The sequence below is a fragment of the Nerophis lumbriciformis genome, linkage group LG07 (genome assembly GCF_033978685.3).
Source record: "Nerophis lumbriciformis linkage group LG07, RoL_Nlum_v2.1, whole genome shotgun sequence".
In the NCBI taxonomy this organism is placed as follows: Eukaryota; Metazoa; Chordata; class Actinopteri; order Syngnathiformes; family Syngnathidae; genus Nerophis; species Nerophis lumbriciformis.
Genome location: NC_084554.2, coordinates 25,934,540 through 25,961,243, shown reverse-complemented (window position 1 = coordinate 25,961,243; position 26,704 = coordinate 25,934,540). Strand labels below are relative to the sequence as shown.

Here is a 26,704-nt window from a genome sequence, read left to right as displayed (position 1 = left end):
GACTCAATGCAAACCTTTTTTAGGGCGTTAATTAAAGGGATGCACAACTGCTAGTGCGTAACCTTTTCCTGCCTGCTACAAGTGGCAATTATGGGGTAATACTCTCAAGCTATTTGTAATTTAAGTGTCAGGCTGTATAATTATGTTGAATTTAGTACATTTGATATGCAATTCCAAGCTGCATAAATTAAGCACCAAATGTTTAGTACCAATGTAGCATGACGCACAAGTACAAACACGTGGAGTTTAATTCTAATTAGAAGTTGAGATATTTTTACCTTTTGGTATAGTTACTACATTGTCGTTCTTCCTAGTGTTTGCTGGGCTTCCAGTTAGGATTAAAGTGTCTGCGGAGAGGCTCCCAGCACTGATAGTAGCTCTTGTCCAGCTTCTGGCACGTCTCCAGACCCCATTTGGTCACAGCCATGCTGAAGGATGACTCGAACATGAAAGCCTGAGGAGAGGAAGAGGACTTCAAGTCAAGAATGGCGAAAAATGTGAACAACTGACACACTCAAATTGCTAAAAATTAAAATTTTTGATACGCTAATGCCCTGTAACGTCTCCTGTGGTTGTTAGATAAAAAGGGGATCAGGGTTCGAACCCCAGTCAGGTTAAATGGTAACATCTTTTTTTAACTAAAATATATATTTGTATTAAATTTACTTTTTTAATTAAAATGCTGTGCCTTACAAAAACATGCACGTAACACATCCATTATCAAAGTCTCTTCCAGCTGGAAGATGTTGAGTGAAGTTCCTTGTGAGACAGCGCACTCTGCTGGATTTATAGCTGCAGCACGTAAATATTTCACCATCAAACCACTTTAAGTTATCATAAACAGAGATGTAAAACTCATTATACATCAAATAATATGCATCAATAAAGTACTTTATGTATTCTTTTTTTGACAGAAAAAATACATGTACTGCATATATTTGCATATCTTTTAAAACAAAAAACTTAAGTACGGGACGGCGTGGCGCAGTGGAAGAATGGCTGTGCGCGACCCTGGGTCCCTGGTTCAATCCCCACCTAGTACCAACCTCGTCATGTCCGTTGTGTCCTGAGCAAGACACTTCACCCTTGCTCCTGATGGGTGCTGGTTAGCGCCTTGCATGGCAGCTCCCGCCATCAGTGTGTGAATGTGTGTGTGAATGGGTAAATGTGGAAGTAGTGTCAAAGCGCTTTGAGTACCTTGAAGGTAGAAAAGCGCTATACAAGTACAACCCATTTATCATTTATCATTTATAAGTAGCTTACGTGTGATTCCATTGCAAGTTGTCACTGTGTACACTTTAAAATGACTATTGTATACAGATTATAGAATATATAATCTGGGGACTGCATGGCTCGGTTGCTAGAGTGGCCGTGCCAGCAACCTGTGGGTTTCTGGTTCGATTCCTGGCTAGTCACGTCCTTTGTGTCCTTGAGCAAGAAACTTCAGCCTTGCTCCTGATGGGTCGTGGTTAGGGCCTTGCATGGCAGCTCCCGCCATCAGTGTGTGAATGTGTGTATGAATGGGTGAATGTGGAAATAGTGTCAAAGCGCTTTGAGTACCTGCCATCCATCCACTTTCTACCGCTTGTCCTATTCGGGGTTTCGGGGGGTGCTGAAGATTATCTCAGCTGCACATGGGCGGTTGGCGGGGTACACCCTGGACAAGTCGCCACCTCATCACAGGGCCAACACAGATAGACAACATTCACACACCAGGGCCCATTTAGTGTTGCCAATCAGCCTATCCCCAGGTGCATGTTTTTGGAGGTGGTAGGAAGCCGGAGTACCCTGAGGGAACCCACGCAGTCACGGGAAGAACATGCAAACTCCACATAGCCAGAGCCCAGGACCTTTAAGGTAGAAAAGCGCTATACAAGTATAACCCATTTACCATATAGAGAGATTTTACAGTTACAAAAACTGGCAGCTCAGTCACTGCAAGAAACCGTTTTTCTATTTACAGTAAAATTCTGGCAACTGAGCTGCCATTTATTACCGTACGATTTACAGATTTGTTTGTTTACAGTATATGAAGAAAAAACAACTCAAATGGATAGGCAATTATGTAATATCACATGGTGACTCCTTACACATCAAATAGATTTAGTTACAGGTGGCCCTCAATGAAAATTAGTTGGACACCCCTGCCATAAAACAATACATTTATTGTATTTTCCAGACTATATAAGGTGCACTTAAATCTTTTTTTTCTCTCAAAACTCAACAGTGCGCCTAATGTAAGGAATACGTTTGGTTGAGCTCACCCACCTCGAAGCTATTTTATTTGGTACATGGTGTAATAATGTGTGACCAGTAGATGGCAGTCAAACATAAGAGATAAGTGTAGACTGCACTATGATGGGTCTCAAGTAAACACCAATATTTTAAATGTTCCATTGAAAATATAGAACATTACACACAGCGCTCAAAAATCATTCATTCATCGGCAGTGTGCCTTACAATACGGTACAAGTTAAATCAGACAAACAAATCTGCAGAAAGGCAGATCTGCTGTAGCTTTGTATGACTTGTGTATTTGTTTTTACCATAGTTCCTTCAGCCACCCTCTCAGGTCTGAGCTCAGTAGTGCTGTTCTTCTCGAAACAGTCGGCGTCGGGGCCGTGGGGGGTCATCATGCTGTGCAGGCTGCCCCCTCCAGGCTGGAAACCCTCCTCTTTGGCTTCATAGTGTCCCTTGATGAGGCCCATGAATTCACTCATGCAGTTGCCTTGAAACACAAGAAGGGCGCGCTGTAACACAAAATTATAGAGTACGGTCGACCTTGAAGGTTGAGGGTGTAATAACAATTAAGTCCACTAGGTGTCATTGTTGTCACCAAACTGAGTATTGCACAGGTGGTGTGGAAAAAGTTTAACTTTTTTTACACATTACACTACAGCCTTACGGTGATAATAAGGTGGCCGGAAGGTGTGGTCGGCCACGCCCCAGCGCGGGGGGAAGATTACAAAGTCGGCGATGGCCACGCCCGGTCTTGTGGATTTGGCGGTCAACACCGTAAAGATGGATGGATCCTACACAAAACATACCTTGAGAGGGCGTTCAGTGTTTCCTCACGTGGAAGAAAAAGTGACTCACGGCGTGGTCAAAGGCCACGCAGTTGACGGCCATGAAGTTGTTGAGGTTGTATTTGTAGGGCGTGTAGTTGCCGTGCCAGGCGACCACGTTGAACGGGGAGAAATCCTAACAAAAACACAACAAAGCCGATAAGACAATTTGAGCACAGGCAAATAACATATAAAGACTTCAAATTGAGCTTTTCACAGAGAGGAGGAACAATGAGCGATGTCTTTGTGCTCTTAAATTCCCAGAAGGAGTGGTGCTTGCCATAAAGGGGAAAATGGTCATAATGAAAAAGGTTTGTGCTTCTGCTCGTCTTCCATTCCCCTTGTTCTTTGTGAGACAACGTGGCAAATATTACTCCATAATTGGCCGCAAAATCAAACTTTCACAAACTTTTAAGCATGTCTGTCGCAGTGTAGTTATGGGCTTGTTGGATGAGAGGGGTGGGGGGAGTAACAGTGGAGTGCTGAGATATTTCTTTATCTTGATTGTTAAAAAAAAAACTTAAAAAAAACACTGCAATTTTATAGCGCTTCTCTGTTCTGATAATGTCACTGCGAAAAAAGACGTACAGCAGCGGCTCTAAAATCGATATAGTTCATTACAACTGGAGCCATCTTCGGAGTGACCTCGGTGCTCTTTAAACACACACATTATCACGTACGCTCACACACACACACAATACGAAGCAAAGTGCATACATTACATGCTAGCTTATAGACTTTTATCAAAGCTATTGTCATGCTAAACCTCTGACTATTATGTGAAATGTTATATATTTTGTGGCCTATTTTATTTTGCACAATCTTGAAGTGTGCTCAGCAAAGACTGTTTCAAAAAAGATATTTTCAAAGGCTTTTCTTGCAGAAATACATTTGGTTAGTTTGACATAATATATATATATATATATATATATATATATATATATATATATATATATATATATATATATATATATATATATATATATATATATATATATATATATATATATATATATATATATATAAAATATATTTTAAAAGGCTTTTCTTGCAGAAATACATTTGGTTAGTTTGACATTATATATATATATATATATATATATATATATATATATATATATATATATATATATAAGTGTAATTTAGAATAAGTGAAATGTCTGAAGTATATTCTATATTGTGTGCATCATTTTTCTTACTTTACTCCTCAGTGATAGTATAGTTACTATGCCTATTTTCCACAGCTACTTTGTTAAATAGATGAGTTTAGTTTGACCTAAAATGTATAAAAGCAGAATGTCTCATTTTTGTGGCCTTATTTTACATTGCATTTTCTTAATAACGTTCTTAGGAAAGGCTGTTTTAAAAAAAAAATAATACTTGTTTTATAGCTATTAAGCTTGCAAAAGTAGTTTAGTTTGACATCAAATGTATAAAAGGGGAATTTATTTAATGCAAAGATATAAAAATTTATAGTTTTTTGCATATTTTTTCTTTACTCCTCAGGTTCCTAACAATAGGCTCACTTTTAACTATGCCTATAAACATATTTTTGCAAGGATGTCTGCTAATCAAATAAGTTTAGTTCCAACTAAAATGTAAACAAGTGGAATGTTGAAAGCAGGCATGTAAGTGAAATGTCTAATTTTGTGTGGCCCTATTTTACTTTGCATTTTCTTAATGTGCTTTGGAAAGGCTGTTTAAAAAAAGACATGTTTTGTATGGCCATTGAGCTCACAAAAGTAGTTTAGTTTGACTTAAAATGTATAAAAGTGAAAATTTGTAAATGCAGGGATATAAATAAACTGTCTTATTTTGTAGCCTTATATACGGTCTGTATCATGTTTCTTTACTTTTCTTTACTTTAATGATAGGTTCACTTTTAAATATGTCTTAAAATATATTTTGCAAGGATGTCTGCAAATCAAAAAGGTTTAGTTCCACCTTAGATGTACAAAAGTGGAACGTGGAATGTAAAGAGATCAGTGAAACTATACTTTTGTTGAGTGTATGCCTAAAAAGGTATTTTCCGTTGCTATTTTGAGTTAAATTTGACCTATAATGTATAAAAGTGGAATTTTCAGTGCAGGAATATATGAAATGTCTAATTTTGTGTGTGCATCATTTTACTTTCTTCCTCACTTTCATAATATGTGATCACTTGAAATGAAGTCAAACATATTTTCAATGGTTATTTTACTTTTTTTAAAGTTAGTTTTACCAAAAATATATAAATGTGGAATGCAAGGATTGTTATAGATATATTGTGAGTAAAACAATGTTGTTGTTTAGTGTGTAGTGTATGCCTAAAAAATATTTTACGAGGCTATTTTGAATTCAGTTTGACCTAAAATGTAAAAAAGTGGGATGCAGGAATATAAGTGAAAAGTCTAATTTTGCAGCCCTATGTATTGTGTGCATCATTTTACTTTCTTCGTCAGTTTCAAAATATGTGATCACTTGTAATGAACATATTTCCAATGGTTATTATTTTACTAAAACAAAAAAAAAGTTTTGTTTGACCGAAATTATATAAAAGTGGAATGTAGGATGCAAAGAAATCAGTGCACGTGTGTCCAAAATGTTATTTTGCTAAATAAGTGAGTTTAGTTTGACCTAAAATATATAATAGTTGACTTTTCAAAGCAGGGATTTGAGTAAAAAGTCAAATTTTGCAGCCTTATGTTATTGTGTGCTTCATTTAACTTTACTCCACAGTTTCATAATAATAAGATCACTTGTAATTATGTCTGAAAATTACATTTACACAGCTACTTTACGAAATAAAATAGTTTAAGTTGACTTGAAATGTATAAAAGTGGAATGTGGAATGCAAGGATGGTCATGCTTTTATTGCGAGTGAAACTACATTGTTGTTTAGTGTATGCCTAAAAAAGTAAATATTCTGAGGTTGTTTTGCTTCACAAATGAGTTTAGTTTTGAACTGGTATGTATATTTTTAATGCAGGGATATAAATAGATAAAACTTCCAATTTTTATTTATTCATGGATTGTCTGCATCAATTTACTTTACTTCTCAGCTTCCGATTAATGGTCTCAACTTGAAATATGTCTAAAAACATTTTCAGTTGTTAATTTACTTAATTAATTAATTTAGCTTGACCTAAAATATATAAAAGTAGGCCATAACTTTTTGACCACCAACTTCACACACACAATATGATCTTTGGTGAACCTGGTACAGGATAACTCCTGGACATTGGTTTGTGGCACGTCTCCTCGAGTCGGTTAGAATAGAACGTGGAGGAGAGCTACGCACACACACATCCATAAATACACACAAACATACAGTACACAAAAACAAACATATTGGCCCAGTCAAGCAAATAATAAGTTAATTTGAGCAATTTCGTTGCACAGCAGGGGGAACAAAACAGCAAGACAAGATGGGAGAATGTTCCTCCTCACCTTCCATTGTATTCCCCCCTACCCCCCTCTCATACACACACACACACACACACACACACACACACACACACACACACACACACACACACACACACCTCTACCCTATATGCTAGTGGATGGATGGACATCAGAAAAGGACACCTTTAACCCCTTGCAAAAAAAAACATTGCGCCAGAGACTTGAAAGTGTTACCCGCCCTGCATGGTTTCCACGGTTACAGCCCTCGCCTCTCATTGGCTTACATTATACGTCTATACAATTACATGCACGACAGGAAGTAGGCGGGATCCTCCCTTGAGTGCAACATGTAGAAAAAAATGCTTGCTTTTTTTTTTGTACATATCACGCGACACAAAACCACTGGACCGCCTTAGTTAATTACAAGTGATTAAGACTCGCAATCGATGCGGAAACATTTGGATATGAAATGTTCCGGGGGATGATAAATGGATCAGCGGGGGCGGCTAACGCTTTCTTTGGAGAGTGTCCTCGCGGTAAGGCATTGTTGCGCTTCAACGCCTGTTTACTGAAGCACATGCAAACCTTCAATGAGCTAATAGGCCATGTAGGCCTTATGTGTCACCACGTAGGACACACACACACACACACACACACACACTAAAAACCACCTGTTGGCAAGCGAAGAGCCTCCCTTGGTACTTATTGATGACGGTGTACCCGGTGGACACGTCTCGGTCCTCGTACCAAGCTACGGGACACAGGAAGTCTCTCGGGTTGGCAAGACCGTTGGCTCCTGATGAAAGGTCAAAAACAAGCAGACAGTGATGAGCACCGCTGGACAGGACTGGAAAGTAACAGGAGTGACTTTTTAGCAAATATATTAAATCTAGTCACGTGGCATTTATGCTAACCGTATTTTGACACGGTTCAACAAAATCTTTACTTTAGAAATAAACCGATGAAAAAAATCATTAAGGTAAAATGGCTGTGCTGAGATGGAGTTTTTCCTAATTAATACTAAATAATAATAACATACATTTTTTAAATATTCGAAATATATCTTGTTTTTTATTATTATCCTTTTGTTTTGTTGAGTAAAATGTATTGTATTTGTTATTTTTCTTAAGTTTTGCACTGGTTCAACGAAGATATTTTATTTTCTAGTAGTCTATGCATATTTGTTCCCTCTAAAAACTCCAATAAAAATGTGGTTTAAAAAAACCCATATATATATGAAATACTGTATATATAGTACTTATCAATATTCATAATGTTGTGTGACTATCAGAAACAAATTAGTCATTGAAAGTAGAAAGCAGGGCTCTGTCTGACACGCTGGGTCCAAGGATGCAACATGAAGTCATTACTGCAGTTTTGAGAGGGATTTATTTTCCTTTTGAGTAAAAAAACAATAGATTACATGCAGATGGATTTGCAGGACTATACGGACCAGAATTTGATGGAAAAAGATAGCCTGTTGCGGTCAACACAAGTAACGGCACCCTACCTCACTCTCTCTCTATACAAGACAAAAGGATTCACAGGCAGGTGCAGGTGTTATTCATTCAGCAATCATTCACACACACACACACACACACACACACACACACACACACACACACACACACACACACACACACACACACACACACACACACACACACACACACACACACACACACACACACACACACACACACACACACACACACACACACACACACACACACACACACACACACACACACACGTAGCCACACCCACTATCCCAGGTGACAAGTGAGAAACAAATCCCTGCCTCTACAAATAATATTTCCAAATGTATTATAAAATAATAAATAAATATTAGAGATGAACGATAAATGCTTTAAAATGTAATATCGGAAATGATCTGTATCGTTTTTTTTAATTATCGGTATGGTTTTTTTTTTTTTTTTTTTTTTTTTTAATTAAATCAACATAAAAAACACAAGATACACTTACAATTAGTACACCAACCCAAAAAACCTCCCTCCCCCATTTACACTCATTCACACAAAAGGGTTGTTTCTTTCTGTTATTAATATTCTGGTTCCTACATTATATATCAATATATATCAATACAGTCTGCAAGGGATACAGTCCGTAAGCACACATGGTTGTGCGTGCTGCAGGTCCACTAATAGTACTAACCTTTAACAGTTAATTTTACTCATTTTCATTAATTACTAGTTTCTATGTAACTGTTTTTATATTTTTTTACTGTCTTTTTTATTCAAGAAAATGTTTTGAATTTATTTATGTTTTTTTTTTTTTTTTTTAAAGGACCTTATCTTCACCATACCTGGTTGTCCAAATTAGGCATACTAATGTGTAAATTCCACGACTGTATATATCGGTATCGGTTGATATCGGTATCGGTAATTAAGAGTTGGACAATATCGGAATATCGGATATCGGCAAAAAGCCATTACCGGACATCCCTAATAAATATGCCTCAAAAGCTAAATAAAACTCATGTGAGCTTTCAGTTTAGTGAGCATCGGAAAGAGCAAACTTCTCAGTACAATATGTAACATCAACAAAAAACACCCGAATATAAGACAATGTAAAATGACAGAGCAAAAACACTACATAAATCTTGTTTATTTTTTTAAAAATCAGTGAAGTAACAACTGGTTGAATGCGATGCAAATACAGGACAACCTTTCTTTGTCGTAAAACTGTCGTCTTATATCTGCTGAAAAGCTGAACTGAGATGCTAACAGTTAGCACGCGAGCCAGATCGCCTGAAGCAACAAACCATTCAACTGTTGGGTGTTTAGCTGCAAAATTAACTTTAAAAAGATAGCATGCTAACAGTTAGCATGCGTGAAATAACTAAATATTTGACACTGAGGCGTATACTTACAAAGTTAGCTAAAAAGCTAACATTAGCATATTAGCATGCGTGAAATAAAATGTTTGAGTGTGAGGTGTATACCAACAAAAATGAGCTATTTGCTAACTGTATTTGTTTTTGTGTGGTTTATTCTTCCATTTATGATGTTTATTATTTATTTGAAGCAGGACAATACATATTCATCTAAATAGAGCAACAATGTAAATATGCCGGAGTTAGCACAGTAGCTCATTTTCATCCGTTGTCCTTTTTTTATACTGACCCCTCCCAAATTTAACTGATTGTGATTTTACATTACGCTTCGAGGAAAGTATCCTTACAGCAATGCCTAAAATAAAGCCACAAGGTGCCAGTATTGCTCTGGAAACCCTTTCCTGTTCCCACGACGTGAACGTCTGCCAGTCGCTTGACTTTACGTGACTTTGCCGATACAGTGGGTTGACTATTTCTTACACTAACTTGTATGATAATAAAAAGTGTCATTGTTGTCACGTGACGTTACGCAATGTCTCTCACCTATGGGTCCCAGGTCAGGTAGCTCAAAATGAGCGCCGTACACCTCCAAGACGTAGCCTCTGGTTTCCCCGAACACGTCCACGCTGAAGCGCATCCCTTGCTGTAGCACATCGAAGGAGGAAGTTATGTACCAGCTTTCACTTTTTGCATCTCATTGCCCATAACGGTGGTGCGTTCAAGAACCCTCGATCAAGGTTGGAAACTGAGGCGTTTGATTGATTGATTGATTGATTGAGACTTTTATTAGTAGGTTGCACAGTGAAGTACATATTCCGTACAATTGACCACTAAATGTAGGGTGACCAGGTGTCCGGATTTAGGCCGGACAGTCTGGATTTTTTATGCCCTGTCCGGCGTCCGGCGCAGCATCAAGCCGGACATGTATTTGTCCTCCTTTTTGAGGCACTAGGCTTGAAGAGCAGAGTTTTTTCATCTTTGCTGGGCTGCAGCGCGATAGCCAATCAAAGACCGTAAAAAATGCCCCCAACGCAGTAACATATCAAATGATTGGCTAAGAGCGGTGTCGGATACAAATCTGCTTATCATTGGTTAAAAAAGTAAACAAGGGTTCATGTGCTGCTGACATCATGCCAAAACGCAAGACCTCGTGTAATTCTGAATGGACAAAAGAGCACGAATTTATAACGAAAAGCAGTCGAGACTCATTCCATGGCTTCTGCACACTTTGTCGATGTGATGTCGACGTAAGTAGTCAGGGGAAAGCTGCAATTGAACGGCATACGGGTACGGATAAACATAAAAGTAATAAACGTGCGGCACCTCTTCAATGAGGACATTTTTTCGTGAAGTTTCGTCGCCCCTGGATGACTAGATAACCGCTGCGAGCTGTGCAAGGTGTACCATGCTGTAAAGCAGTGGTTCTCAAATGGTACCCTGGGGGTATGTAATGTAATGTAAGTTCATAAACTGAACATCAAATCAAGTCGGCTATTCCATTCATTACCATAAACCCAGAGTTTCCCCCATGCCATGATGGTTTGACCCCTTTGTTTATTTTTCAACAAGTTTTTAGTTATTTTATATATTTTTTTCCAAATAGTTCAAGAAAGACCACTACAAATTAGCAATATTTTGCACTGTTATACAATTTAATAAATCAGAAACTGATGACATAGTGCTATATTTTACTTCTTTATCTCTTTTTTTCAACCAAAAATGCTTTGCTCTGATTAGAGGGTACTTGAATTAAAAAAATGTTCACAGGGGGTACATCACTGAAAAAAGGTTGAGAACCACTGCTGTAAAGCATCACCAGTCCTACAGAAGTTTAGACTGCGGCATGAAAGTGGACCGGGAGATTTTCAGTGACTATCCCACAGCTAAAGGGATGGCCTGTGGCCGAACAAAAGCCAAGGCATAGTGCGAGAACGTCATCGCTCACTATTCGGTACAGGAACATACCGACTACATAAAAGAAAACAACCTACCCTTTTCCGTGGCAACCGACGCCTCAAATAAAGGAACAAACAAGTGTTTTCCCATTGTGGTAAGGTATTTTCACTTTGATGAAGGCATCCAACATGTCCTGTTGGATTTTTATAGTGACAGCAACGAAACGTCAGAAGCCATAACAAACCAGCTGCTGGCAAAACTTTAGATGTCTGGCTTAGAGGTGAAAAACATGTCTGCATATGCAGCAGACAATGCCAGTGTCAATTGTGGCAAACATAACAGTGTGTATCAGAAGTTGAAACTGAGCCAAAAAGATGTGCTCCCTGCAAACTGTTTGGCCCATATTCTGCATAACACAACCAGATATGCAGCAAGCAGCCTTGATGTTGATGTGGAAAATTTTTTGTGGCATTTTTTTTTAATTATATATGTTAACTACATTTAAGTCCACACATGTTATGCTTTGTGGTACTCTGCACTTGAAAAGATTCATCTCAGTGGTCACTTTTTGAACACCACAATGTATTGAATAAATACAAATACTGTTAACAAACACTTGACTTTAATATTTTTTCCTATTCAGCCACACAAACATAATCTTTAAACCACTCAAAATTGTACTATAAATAAGAGTATACCAGAGTCCTATGTACACCATAGTAATTTATTGATATGGCGCATAATGTCCTCCTTTTTGGTGTCATGGAAATGGTCACCCTAACTAAATGGTAACACCCAAATACGTTTTTCAACTTGTTTAAGTCGGGGTTCACTAAAATTGATTCATGATACAGATACATCATAATACAGTCATCACACAAGATAATCATCAGGGTGTATACATTGAATTATTCACATTATTTACAATTCGGGGTGTGGAGGGTGTGGGGGGTAGGTTTGGTTGTTATCATCAGTCATCAACAATTGAGAACAGAGAAATGGATATTGAAACAGTGTAAGTCTGACTTGGTAGGATACTGTATGAACAGTAAGTAGTTACTAGTTTTTACTCCCAGGATATGTACTACTAATCATAGACACCGATCCCGTGGGTGCTTCGGTATCCGAGCAACCACGTGGGATTGATAGCAACTTTTCATCTTTAAAACAATTTTTGAAAAAGTCAATCTTCTTGTTGTTAATTTTGTGGTGAGTTTAGTTTGTTTTACACAATTAACACAAAGTTAATTTACACAAAGTAAATTGTCTATAAGTAAAGTGAATTACATTTATATAGCGCTTTTTCTCAAGTGACTCAAAGCGCTTTACATAGTGAAACCCAATATCTAAGTTACATTTAAACCAGTGTGGGTGGCACTGGGAGCAGGTGGGTAAAGTGTCTTGCCCAAGGACACAACGGCAGTGACTGGGATGGCGGAAGCGGGAATTGAACCTGCAACCCTCAAGTTGCTGGCACGGCCGCTCTACCAACCGAGCTATACCGCCCCTAATTGACAAAGTCTAACCTTTGTGCTCAAAATTGAACTAATGACACAATTATCTTGACTTTGGACACAATGTACACAAGTGAATTAAGGGCATACTTACTCAACAGCCATACATAGGGCTGTGAATCTTTGGGTGTCCCACGATTCGATTCAATATCGATTCTTGGGGTCACGATTCGATTCAAAATCGATTTTTTTTTTCCAATTCAACACGATTCTCGATTCAAAAACGATATTTTCCCGATTCAAAACGCTTCTCTATCCATTCAATACCTAGGATTTCAGCAGGATCTACCCCAGTCTGCTGACATGCAAGCAGAGTAGTAGATTTTTGTAAAAAGCTTTTATAATTGTTAAGGACAATGTTTTATCAACTGATTGCAATAATGTAAATTTGTTTTAACTATTAAATGAACCAAAAATATGACTTATTTTATCTTTGTGAAAATATTGGACACAGTGTGTTGTCAAGTTTAAGAGATGCGATGCAAGTGTAAGCCACTGTGACACTATTGTTCTTTTTTATTTTTTATTTTTATATATGTCTAATGATAATGTCAATGAGGGATTTTTAATCACTGCTATGTTGAAATTGTAACTAATATTGATACTGTTGTTGATAATAATCATTTTTGTTTCACTACTTTATGCAGGATTAGGTCTCTGCTTTTTGCAGATGATGTGGTCCTGATGGCTTCATCTGGCCAGGATCTTCAGCTCTCACTGGATCGGTTCGCAGCCGAGTGTGAAGCGACTGAGATGAGAATCAGCACCTCCAAGTCCGAGTCCATGGTTCTCGCCCGGAAAAGGGTGGAGTGCCATCTCCGGGTTGGGGAGGCGACCTTGCCCCAAGTGGAGGAGTTCAAGTACCTAGGAGTCTTGTTCACGAGTGAGGGAAAAGTGGATCGTGAGATCGACAGGCGTATCGGTGCGGCATCTTCAGTAATGCGGACGCTGTATCGATCCGTTGTGGTGAAGAAGGAGCTGACCCGGAAGGCAAAGCTCTCAATTTACCGGTCGATCTACGTTCCCATCCTTGCCTATGGTCATGAGCTTTGGTTTATGACCGAAAGGACAAGATCACGGGTACAGGCGGCCGAAATGAGTTTCCTCCGCCGGGTGGCGGGGCTCTCCCTTAGAGATAGGGTGAGAAGCTCTGCCATCCGGGGGGAGCTCAAAGTAAAGCCACTGCTCCTCCACATCGAGAGGAGCCAGATGAGGTGGTTCGGGCATCTGGTCAGGATGCCACCCGAACGCCTCCCTCGGGAGGTGTTTAGGGCACGTCCAACCGGTAGGAGGCCACGGGGAAGACCCAGGACACGTTGGGAAGACTATGTCTCCCGGCTGGCCTGGGAACGCCTCGGGATCCCCCGGGAGGAGCTGGACGAAGTGGCTGGGGAGAGGAAAGTCTGGGCTTCCCTGCTTAGGCTGCTGCCCCCGCGACCCGACCTCGGATAAGCGGAAGAAGATGGATGGATGGATGGATACTTTTGGTTTGTTCTGTGTCGTGTTTGTGTCTCCTCTCAATTGCTCTGTTTATTGCAGTTCTGAGTGTTGCTGGGTCGGGTTTGGTTTTGGAATTGGATTGCATTGCTATGGTATTGCTGTGTATTGTTTTGTTGGATTGATTATTTAAAAAAAAAAAAAAATTTTTTTTAAATACATTAAAAAAAAAAATCGATTTTAAAAAAAATGAGAATCAATTCTGAATCGCACAACGTGAGAATCGCGATTCGAATTCAAATCGATTTTTTCCCACACCCCTAGCTGTACATGTCACACTAAGAGTGGCTGTATGAACAATGCCAACAATGTCATAAATATGTGCCATATAGTGAAACCACACTAAACAACAACGACAAACACATTTTGGAAGAATATTTGCACCGCAACACAACATAAACACTACAGAACAAATTCCCAGAATTCCCTGCAGCACCAACTCTTCCGGGATGCTACAATATAAACAAACAACATTTGTTTAGAACACCTAACATCCACTGTAATGATACCACGTACAATAGCATATCCAGTCGATACTACTATGATTACATCGATATTTTTTAACATCACAAAATCTTCTTTCATTTTTTAAACATGTATAGGCAATTATGTTTATAAACTCAGGAAATATGTCACTGGACACATGAAGACTTTGAACATGACCAATGTATGATCCTGTATCGGATTGATACCCAAATGTGTGGTATCATCCAAAACTAATGTAAAGTATCAAACAACAGAAGAGTAGGTGATTATTACATTTTAACAGAAGTGTAGATAGAACATGTTAAAAGAGAAAGTAAGCAGATATTAACAGTAAATGAACAAGTAGATTAATAATTCATTTTTTACCACTTGTCCTTAATAATGTTGACAAAATTGTCATGTCTGTGTAATCATGTTTTGTTTTAAGTCATGTTTTGTTTAGTTTCTGGCTTTCCACTCCCTTGTCTTGTTTGCATGATTACCCATTAGTTTCACCTGTTCCACGCTTGGACTCATTGTGCACTCTTGTCACCATAGCAACCATTAGTTTTCACCTGTCACGTCACGCACCTGTTTCACGTTTTGAGTCACGCACCTGTTTTTGTTAATCATGTCTGTGTTATTTAAGCTTTTCATTTTCTGTTGTTCGTCCTGACGACATCCCCGTATTCCTACCCTTGTCACACTCTGTCCACCTCTGCGCACTTCATGTCCATGCCAAGTAAGTTTTGTTTATTATTGCCACAGTTAGTGTTTTTTGTTGTTCATAGTTTTTTGCCCCCGTGCAAGTCTTCTGTTTTCGTTAGTCAAGTTTGTACATCCGCCTTGAGCGCGCCTTTTGTTTGATCCTTTCTTTGTAGTTATAGTGTTAAAATAAATAATGTCTTCACCTTCAAGCCATGACTGGTCCAAATGTTCATTTGCACCACGGGAGAACAAACCACGCCAAAGTCCAAGTCTTGACAGATGTCGTCAGCAAATAAGTTTTCCCGCAGATGACATCACGCCGCCGCTTTGTCATGACGTCACCCCACCCTCTGGTGATGACGTCAGAGACCAAGATTTTTTTTTTAATTCTGTTAACTTTGTCTATCAGCCACCACTAAAGGACTTTTTTGCCAGAATCAGACACTTCCTGAAAATTTTTTCACAGACCCGCTCACTGGGACTGTCCTTGCCCCCCAAGACTCAAGCCACGTCCCCGTCACAAAATGTTTCTTTTTTTTCCGCCCACACAACCTCAGGTGGGGGAAAAGAAATATTTTTTGGACAATTTAGTGGGGAGGATTCTGCCCTCCTCCTGACCTCCCTCCACCCACCCCTAAAAACGGTTCCCAACCGCGAGGAGCGCGTCTGGCATCCGCTCCTTGAGGGGGGGGGGGCTAGGGCTAGGGAACTGTACAGGTGGGGTGACTCAGCTTCGCCATGCCAAGCCGCAACCCCCAGCTAGGCCACCTCCACCTGCACCAAAGCTAGCACCTGTAGCTGCTCCACGGCTAGCACCTGTAGCTGCTCCACGGCTAGCACCTGTCGCCGCACCAAGGCTAGCACCAGCTCCACCACGCCAAGACTCACCATGCCAAGACCCACCACGCCAAGCTCCGGTACCAGCTCCACGATGCCAAGCTCCGGTACCAGCTCCACGATGCCAAGTGCCGCCAGTCGCAGCTCCACGACGCCAAGTGCCGCCAGTCGCAGCTCCACGACGCCAAGTGCCGCCAGTCGCAGCTCCACGACGCCAAGTGCCGCCAGTCGCAGCTCCACGCCAAGTGCCGCCCGTCGCAGCTCCACGACGCCAAGACCCAAACCAAGACCCGCCATGCCAAGACCAAGACCCGCCATGCCAAGACCAAGACCCGCCATGCCAAGACCAAGACCCGCCATGCCAAGACCAAGACCCGCCATGCCAAGACCAAGAGCCGCCATGCCAAGACCAAGACCCGCCATGCCAAGACCAAGACCCGCCATGCCAAGACCAAGACCCGCCATGCCAAGACCAAGACCCGCCAAGCCAAGACCAAGACCCGCCAAGCCAAGACCAAGACCCGCCAAGCCAAGACCAAGACCCGCCATGCCAAGACCAAGACCCGCCATGCCAAGACCAAGACCCGCCATGCCAAGACCAAGACCCGCCATGCCAAGACCAAGACCCGCCATGCCAAGACCAAGACCCGCCATGCCAAGACCAAGACCCGCCAAGCCAAGACCAAGACCCGCCAAGCCAAGACCAAGACCCGCCAAGCCAAGATTAAGACCCGCCATGCCAAGACCAAGACCCACGCCGAGCTTCGCCGCCTGACTCACCACGCCAAGCCACGCCTGCCACGATGACGACGCGCCTGCCTCCTCGTCGGCCACGGATATGGCCGCTACCTGGTCGCCCGCCACGCCAAGTGCGCCCACCTCCCAGTCGGCCACGAATGTGGCCATTCCCTGGGCGCCCGCCTCGCCTGCTGCAGCAGCGCTCCACTCGCCGCCGCCACCTAACTCTGCCCCGGTGGATACGGGGACACGTGGTCTGGCGACCCACCGCCATGTCCCCCTCCCGCCCTCCCATGACTCTTGTTAATTTTTTTATGGACATCTGGTATCGGTCCTTAAGGGAGGGGCTCTGTCATGTCTGTGTAATCATGTTTTGTTTTAAGTCATGTTTTGTTTAGTTTCTGGCTTTCCACTCCCTTGTCTTGTTTGCATGATTACCCATTAGTTTCACCTGTTCCACGTTTGGACTCATTGTGCACTCTTGTCACCATAGCAACCATTAGTTTTCACCTGTCACGTCACGCACCTGTTTCACGTTTTGAGTCACGCACCTGTTTTCGTTAATCATGTCTGTGTTATTTAAGCTTTTCATTTTCTGTTGTTCGTCCTGACGACATCCCCGTATTCCTACCCTTGTCACACTCTGTCCACCTCTGCGCACTTCATGTCCATGCCAAGTAAGTTTTGTTTATTATTGCCACAGTTAGTGTTTTTTGTTCATAGTTTTTTGCCCCCGTGCAAGTCTTCTGTTTTCGTTAGTCAAGTTTGTACATCCGCCTTGAGCGCGCCTTTTGTTTGATCCTTTCTTTGTAGTTATAGTGTTAAAATAAATAATGTCTTCACCTTCAAGCCATGACTGGTCCAAATGTTCATTTGCACCACGGGAGAACAAACCACGCCAAAGTCCAAGTCTTGACAAAAATAATAGAATGATAAATGATACAATATGTTACTGCATATGTCAGCAGCTAAATTAGGAGCCTTTGTTTGTTTACTAACTACTAAAAGACAAGTTGTCTTGTATGTTCACTATTTTATTTAAGGACAAACTTGCAATAAGAAACATATGTTTAATGTACCGTAAGATTTTTTTGTTAATATAAAGCCAATAATGACATTTTTTGTGGTCCCCTTTATTTAGAAAAGTACAGAAAAGTACTAAAATATTGGTATCGGGACAACACTAATACACACACACCGAGCACCCACTGGCAGAAATGTAGATCGGCGCCTATGCTGATAATAATGTTGTTGTTTTTTGGTCATGGCTATGTTAGTCACTGCTGATGATCTCATACCTGAAGGACACATATCTCATTTGGCTCCACCATCATCTTGCCAAACTCTGTGGTGATCAAGAGCTTCCCCTGCTGGGGTACTGGAGAAACAAACAGTAGTAATTCATGAGAGACATCGAAAAAAATGATGTTTATGTTGTTGTTCACCAATCAAAAGGTCGCCATCAGAGTTGTTGAAGCATCTGGAAGACGGGAAAAAGGACACATTAGGTACACCTGTATTAAAGATAAGAACACCCACTTCAGAGCGATGTTTTATTATTATGGTATGATCGTTCTCACTTGTCGAGCATGGGCGCATTGCAGGCGTACACGTGGATGCCGATGCCGTTGCGAGATCTGGCGTCCCCGGCGCCGCAGAGAGTGTGCAGACCCTGCAGGGAGCACACGACAATCGCACCGACTGCCTTCCACTTGTATTCCCCGGGGGAAGCTCGGAACTGAACTCACCGCCACAAAGTCAACTTCCGTAGATTTGGGGATGGAGAATGGGCGCCATCGCAGCTGTGAGAGGAAAAAGAAGAGCGTCCTAATAATCCAGCAGATGATCCAATGTCCTCATTGCAACAAACGTGTCCTGGCTGGTCCGCTAATATAACAAACTGCTAACACGGGTGATTCAGGGTCATCCTGGTAACCAAAGTGAAGTGAATTATATTTATATAGTGCTTTTTCTCAAGAGACTCAACTAGCTTTACATTGAGAAACCCACTATATACATCAGGGATGTCAAACGTACGGCCCGCGGACAGGTTTACTCCGGGCCGCGGGACGAGTTCGCTAAGTATAAAAACAAGCCGAAATTTTTGAATGAAAGAAACTGCTGTTCTATATGTGTCCACTAGATGTCACAATAGCAATTCTTTGTATCTATGTATTTTATGCTAAGGTCCTGAGTAGTCCTGAGTTCAATCCCGGGCTCAGGATCTTTCTGTGTGGAGTTTGCATGTTCTCCTTGTGACTGCGTGGGTTCCCTCCGGGTATTCCGGGTTCCTCCCACCTCCAAAAACATGCACCTGGGGATAGGTTGATTGGCAACATTAAATTGGCCCTAGTGTGTGAATGTGAGTGTGAATGTTGTCTGTCTATCTGTGTTGGCCCTGCGATGAGGTGGCGACTTGTCCAGGGTGTACACCGCCTTCCTCCCGAATGCAGCTGAGATAGGCTCCAGCGACCCCCCGCGACCCCAGAAAGGGACAAGCGGTAGAAAATGGATGGATGGATAGTTTAAAAAAAAAGAAACCACATGCTAGTACATCAGTACATCCTGTTATTAGATTTTGATATAATTTTTTTATCTTGATAGATTGAAAATTAAAGGGGAACATTATCACCAGACCTATGTAAGCGTCAATATATACCTTGATGTTGCAGAAAAAAGACCATATATTTTTTTAACCGATTTCCGAACTCTAAATGGGTGAATTTTGGCGAATTAAACGCCTGTCTATTATTCGCTCTCGGAGCGATGACGTCACAACGTGACGCCACATCGGGAAGCAATCCGCCATTTTCTCAAACACATTACAAACACCGAGTCAAATCAGCTCTGTTATTTTCCGTTTTTTCGACTGTTTTCCGTACCTTGGAGACATCATGCTTCGTCGGTGTGTTGTCGGAGGGTGTAACAACACGAACAGGGACGGATTCAAGTTGCACCAGTGGCCCAAAGATGCGAAAGTGGCAAGAAATTGGACGTTTGTTCCGCACACTTTACCGACGAAAGCTATGCTACGACAGAGATGGCAAGAATGTGTGGATATCCTGCGACACTCAAAGCAGATGCATTTCCAACGATACAGTCAAAGAAATCTGCCGCCAGACCCCCATTGAATCTGCCGGAGTGTGTGAGCAATTCAGGGACAAAGGACCTCGGTAGAACGGCAAGCAATGGCGGCAGTTTGTTCCCGCAGACGAGCGAGCTAAACCCCCTGAATGTCTTGGCTCACACCGTCCCTTATGCCACCGAAGATGATCAAGAGAAGAATATCGACCCTCGCTTCCCTGGCCTGCTGACATCAACTCCAAAACTGGACAGATCAGCTTTCAGGAAAAGAGAGCGGATGAGGGTATGTCTACAGAATATATTAATTGATGAAAATTGGGCTGTCTGCACTCTCAAAGTGCATGTTGTTGCCAAATGTATTTCATATGCTGTAAACCTACTTCATAGTTGATAGTTTCCTTTAATGCCAAAGAAACACATACCAATCGTTGGTTAGAAGGCGATCGCCGAATTCGTCCTCGCTTTCTCCCGTGTCGCTGGCTGTCGTGTCGTTTTCGTCGGTTTCGCTTGCATACGGTTCAAACTGATATGGCTCAATAGCTTCAGTTTCTTCTTCAATTTCGTTTTCGCTACCTGCCTCCACACTACAACCATCCGTTTCAATACATGCGTAATCTGTTGAATCGCTTAAACCGCTGAAATCTGAGTCTGAATCCGAGCTAATGTCGCTATAGCTTGCTGTTCTATGCGCCATGTTTGTTTGTGTTGGCATCACTATGTGACGTCACAGGAAATGGACGGGTGTATATAACGATGGTTAAAATCAGGCACTTTGAAGCTTTTTGTAGGAATATTGCGTGATGGGTAAAATTTTGAAAAAAAATTCGAAAAATAAAATAAGCCACAGGGAACTGATTTTTAATGGTTTTAACCCTTCTGAAATTGTGATAATGTTCCCCTTTAACACCAATGAGTTGACTGATGCACATTATCACATAATTCATTCTGAAAGTATAAATAACGACAAATAAAGATAGAATACTATTAACCGCAACATGTAAGTTAAACAAAGAAAACAATCTGAAGTTGTCTTTATTTTTAAGTTATCGTGCAGTGATTTTACCAGTCCGGCCCACTTGGGAGTAGATTTTTCTCCATGACACCCCTCAGCTACATTTTTAAGCTACTTTTTTTAAACCAGTGTGGGTGGCACTGGGAGCAGGTGGGTAAAGTGTCTTGCCCAAGGACACAACAACTGTGACTAGGTTGGCGGAAGCATCAAACCTGGAACCATCAAGTTGTTGGCACGGCCGCTCGACCAACCAAGTGTCCTGGGTGGTCCACCTATATCACAAACCACTAAAAAATGATCCTTGATCTTCATCCTGACAAAAGTGAGTGTTCTGGCTGGTCCACCAAAATTACACAGTCCTAAAAATGATCCATCCATTATGATCCAAGGTAACCATTGAAACGAAAGGGAGTGTCCTCGCTGGTCCGCTTAAAGTATAACACAAACCACTAAAAAGATTATTAAAGGTGACAAAAGGGAGTGTCCCGGCTGGTCCAGCTATATCATAAACCACTAAAAAAAGGATCCAAGGTCTTTGTGACAAAAGGGAGTGTCCTGGCTCGTCCAGCAATATTACACAGCCCTAAAAAATTATGATCCAAAGTCACCATTGCAGCAAAAGTGAGTGTCCCCGCTGGTTCAGCTAAACCACTAAAATATGCTCCAAGGTCTTCATCGTGACAAAGAAAGAGTGTCCTGGTGCTATATCATAAAGGTGAGTGTCCCTATTGAAACAAAATCGAATGTCCTGGCTGGTCCACCTACAGAATATCACAAATAACTAAGGTCACCATCGTGACAAAAGTCTTTGTTGTGACAAAAGTTAGTGTCCTGGCTGGTCTACCAAAATTGTAACCCCCAAAAAGATGATCCAACTTTACCGTTATGACAAAACTAAGTGTCCTGGCTGGCCACCACTAAGGTCACCGTTGTGACAAAATTGAATGTCCTGGCTGGTCCACCTACAGCAGTTGTCACCAATCTTTTCGAGCCCAGGATACGTGGACTCAGCCAAAAACCAAAGGAAGATTTACACATACATACAGGTACGGTATATATGTGTGTATATATAGATGTATATACACACATATATATGTGTGTGTTTGTGTGTACGTACAGTATACCGTATATACACACATATGAGTGTGTGTGTGTGTGTGTGTATATATATATATATATATATATATATATATATATATATATATATATATATATATATATATATATATATATGTGTGTGTGTGTATATACAGTACAGGCCAAAAGTTTCTTTATTTTCATGACTATTTACATTGTAGATTGTCACTGAAGGCATCAAAACTATGAATGAACACATGTGGAGTTATGTAGTTAACAAAAAAAAGGTGAAATAACTGAAAATATGTTTTATATTATTGTTTCTTCAAAATAGCCACACTTTGCTCTGATTACTTTTTCGCACACTCTTGACATTCTCTCGATGAGCTTCAAGGGTGGCTATTTTGAAGAATCTAGAATATAAAATATGTTTTCAGTTATATCACCTTTTTGGGTCAAGTACATAGCTCCACATGTGTTCATTCATAGTTTTGATGCCTTCAGTGACAATCTACAATGTAAATAGTCATGAAAATAAAGAAAACGTATTGAATGAGGAGGTGTGTCCAAACTTTTGGACTGTACTGTATATATATATATATATATATATATATATATATATATATATATATATATATATATATATATATATATATATATATATATATAATTTTATTTTTGTTTTGTTTTGTTTTTTAAAGACAAAAGCTTTGTGTCATTATTATTGGCTGATGTCAACATTTAGTTTTTTCTCAGTGTGTTTTTTGCAGTTTTCCCAATTTTGTAATGTACCTAGCGCCAATGACTAACTGTTTATGGCCACTATAGTCTTAGTACTGCAGTATATTTGTTCATCCTATGGTCACATATGGGACGCGAGTCATGACAATGTTTACTTTTGTATGCACAATAAATCAACACAAAATCCGTACTTTGGAGCAATATTCACGGAGTCTAGCATTTGGCTTGTTAGCGTCCCATCGCAGGCGAGCGATGATGGTCGTGGTTGAAGGAAGAGTTGTTTGATGTTGGATGCTAGAAAATGTCCGATGCGTTGCAACAATCAGCCTTAATGCGTTGTTGCAACTCATTGATTTTTGTGCACATCATGTACGTTTGTGTGCGGCCATGCTTGGGCACACTCTGGGTGGAGGTGTCACGAATGTCATATCAATACATTTTTTCTCATACTTTTGCGATCGACCTGTAGGGTAGACTGGTGGATCGCAATCGACGGGTTGGCGACCCCTGATCTACAGTATATCACAAACCACTAAGGTCACCATCGTGACGAACGTGAGTTTGCTGGCTAGTCCACCTTTAATCACAACTAGGGTGGCCATTGCAACAAAGGTGAGTGTCCTGGCTGGTCCACCAATATTACAAACCACAAGTGATTCAGGGTCACCGTGGCAACAAAAGGGAACATCCTGGCTGGTCCACTTATACTACCGGCTGTTAAAACAGCAACCAATTACAAACCCCGTTTCCATATGAGTTGGGAAATTGTGTTAGATGTAATTATAAACGGAATACAATGATTTGCAAATCCCTTTCAACCTATATTCAGTTGAATATGCTACAAAGACAACATATTTGATGTTCAAACTGATAAACATTTTTTTTTTTTTGCAAATAATCATTAACTTTAGAATTTGATGCCAGCAACACATGACAAAGAAGTTGGGAAAGGTGGCAATAAATACTGATAAAGTTGAGGAATGCTCATCAAACACTTATTTGGAACATCCCACAGGTGAACAGGCAAATTGGGAACAGGTGGGTGCCATGATTGGGTATAAAAGTAGATTCCATGAAATGCTCAGTCATTCACAAACAAGGATGGGGCGAGGGTCATCATTTTGTCAACAAATGCGTGAGCAAATTGTTGAACAGTTTAAGAAAAACCTTTCTCAACCAGCTATTGCAAGGAATTTAGGGATTTCACCATCTACGGTCCGTAAAATCATCAAAGGGTTCAGAGAATCTGGAGAAATCACTGCACGTAAGCAGCTAAGCCCGTGACCTTCGATCCCTCAGGCTGTACTGCATCAACAAGCGAAATCTGTGTGTAAAGGATATCACCACATGGGCTCAGGAACACTTCAGAAACCCACTGTCAGTAACTACAGTTGGTCGCTACATCTGTAAGTACAAGTTAAAACTCTCCTATGCAAGGCGAAAACCGTTTATCAACAACACCCAGAAACGCCGTCGGCTTCGCTGGGCCTGAGCTCATCTAAGATGAACTGATACAAAGTGGAAAAGTGTTCTGTGGTCTGACGAGTCTACATTTCAAATTGTTTTTGGAAACTGTGGACGTCATGTCCTCCGGACCAAAGAGGAAAAGAACCATCCGGATTGTTATAGGCGCAAAGTTGAAAAGCCAGCATCTGTGATGGTATGGGGGTGTATTAGTGCCCAAGACATGGGTAACTTACACATCTGTGAAGGCGCCATTAATGCTGAAAGGTACATACAGGTTTTGGAGCAACATATGTTGCCATCCAAGCAATGTTGCCATGGACGCCCCTGCTTATTTCAGCAAGACAATGCCAAGCCACCTGTTACATCAACGTGGCTTCATAGTAAAAGAGTGCGGGTACTAGACTAGCCTGCCTGTAGTCCAGACCTGTCTCCCATTGAAAATGTGTGGTGCATTATGAAGCCAAAAATACCACAACGGAGACCCCCGGACTGTTGAACAACTTAAGCTGTACATCAAGCAAGAATGGGAAAGAATTCCACCTGAGAAGCTTCAAAAATGTGTCTCCTCAGTTCCCAAACATTTACTGAGTGTTGTTAAAAGGAAAGGCCATGTAACACAGTGGTGAACATGCCCTTTCCCAACTACTTTGGCACGTGTTGCAGCCATGAAATTCTAAGTTAATTATTATTTGCAAAAAAAAATAAAGTTTATGAGTTTGAACATCAAATATCTTGTCTTTGTAGTGCATTCAATTGAATATGGGTTGAAAAGGATTTGCAAATCATTGTATTCCGTTTATATTTACATCTAACACAATTTCTCAACTCATATGGAAACGGGGTTTGTACTATCACAAGCCAATGTACCACCCTCATACATTTTTTCAAGCTGTTATTTCAAGATACATTAATTAGATTATATGCCTTTAATGGCAGCCATTGTCTATCAAACCAAACGGTAGCACATATTGAATGAATTACAGCATTAGTAGTGTGAGGATTACATTTATTGCTAATGCAGTGTGGGATTTGTCTTTCAAATATTGAATAAATGACTACAAAAATAAACTGAATAAATGTGTGTGCTTTTCTGCTACCTGGTTGGGGTCAGGCTCCATCTCACTCCAGTTTTCCGTCAGGTTCCCACAGGGCACGGGGCGAAACGGCTTATGTTTGACGGACGGGAGGATGCGATACAACCAGCTGGAGACAAACAAAAGAGTATTTTTTAAAAGAAAACGATAACAAGATGAACAAGATCATACCTTCTCTTATTGGCCGGTCGCGGGCAGGTGAAGGCGGAGCCGGAGAGCTGCTCAGCATAAAGTCCATAGGGGCACACCTGAGGATTATTCTACAGAAACACAGCGCGGCGCTTTCAGGCGTCGTTCGGAAAAAATGGGTGAAATGAATCCTTCAGTCTACCTGTCCTTCAGGTAGCGAAGCAGGGCAGCGAGGGTCTTCAGAGGAGAAGTCATTCCCAAAACCACACATGTACTGCAAAAAAAAACCGCCAAAAAAGATGAATAAATAAACCCACCATGCGGCATCATTGTAATGCGCAATAACCGTGTTCACGCTGCTTATAATCTAATTTCAAGGCTCGTCATTAAGTCTGCTTTCTTAATTGTCGTCACACGGGTTCACATTAGATTTGTGATCAAACAAAACTCAGTCATCCATTATTATTATTTTATTATTTAGTGTTGCAGCAAGACCTAATCCACCTGCATCTTTTGTTTTTGTATTGCTACACCTTTTATAATACGGTGCTTTATGAAAAGACACCACTAGAAGAAGAGAATAGTTGCTGAGTCATCGTTAGTGTGCAAATGTGTTCCATATGTGCGACTACAGAAACTTTACACTCACTTTTCGGTCATTTTTCATAGACTTTGCGTTATTAAAACACGCTCTAGAACAAATATGATATGGACAAATATTGATACTTTTGGTTCACGTCCTGAGCTCACATCTGGGCAGCTGCTGAATGCTGCGTCCTGATTGGCTCAGGAGCGACACCGCCTATCTGTCAGCTAAACATAACTTCACATATTTGGGACACAAATATAACAACTGGATCATCATGCATTCCCTAATCACCACAGCATGAAACATCAAGCTGAAACATTTACCTTGCTGTTTAAATACCAGACAATTATTTTTGAATAAAAGCGGATAAAACAAATGCCTCCTTACCTTGAGTTCAGCCATTCTGCTGTCTGCAGCTGGAAGAGCAACACAAGTTAGAAATGAACAAAGATAAAAGTCTCCTGAAGCAGACGTTGCTGCTCACTTGCATGCCAGTGAGTGGACGAGGGGGGCTGGATCTTTCTCAATATGGCTTTAATTAGGCCAC

General features: G+C 40.9%; 1 protein-coding gene across 1 annotated transcript; it reads right to left on the bottom strand.

Moving 5' to 3' along the window:
• Positions 1-39: 39 nt before the first annotated feature.
• Positions 40-26,704, bottom strand: hgd (homogentisate 1,2-dioxygenase). The gene is made up of 15 exons (XM_061965585.2): positions 26,642-26,704; positions 26,545-26,573; positions 25,771-25,842; positions 25,611-25,699; positions 25,443-25,548; positions 18,713-18,766; positions 18,545-18,636; positions 18,410-18,444; positions 18,263-18,342; positions 9,853-9,952; positions 7,124-7,248; positions 3,097-3,201; positions 2,906-3,032; positions 2,547-2,728; positions 40-454 (listed from the first exon to the last, which is right to left on the bottom strand). Exons 2-15 carry the CDS (start codon positions 26,557-26,559, stop codon positions 311-313), a joined length of 1,326 nt encoding a protein of 441 aa, XP_061821569.1. The 5' UTR covers positions 26,560-26,573; positions 26,642-26,704; the 3' UTR covers positions 40-310.

Coding starts and splice junctions, on each gene's coding strand:
- hgd (XM_061965585.2), bottom strand. Junction 18,445..18,544: donor AATGCGCCCATGCTCGACAA/GTGAGAACGATC, acceptor CCCGTCTTCCAG/ATGCTTCAACAACTCTGATG. Junction 455..2,546: donor GGGTGGCTGAAGGAACTATG/GTAAAAACAAAT, acceptor TCCTCTCCTCAG/GCTTTCATGTTCGAGTCATC.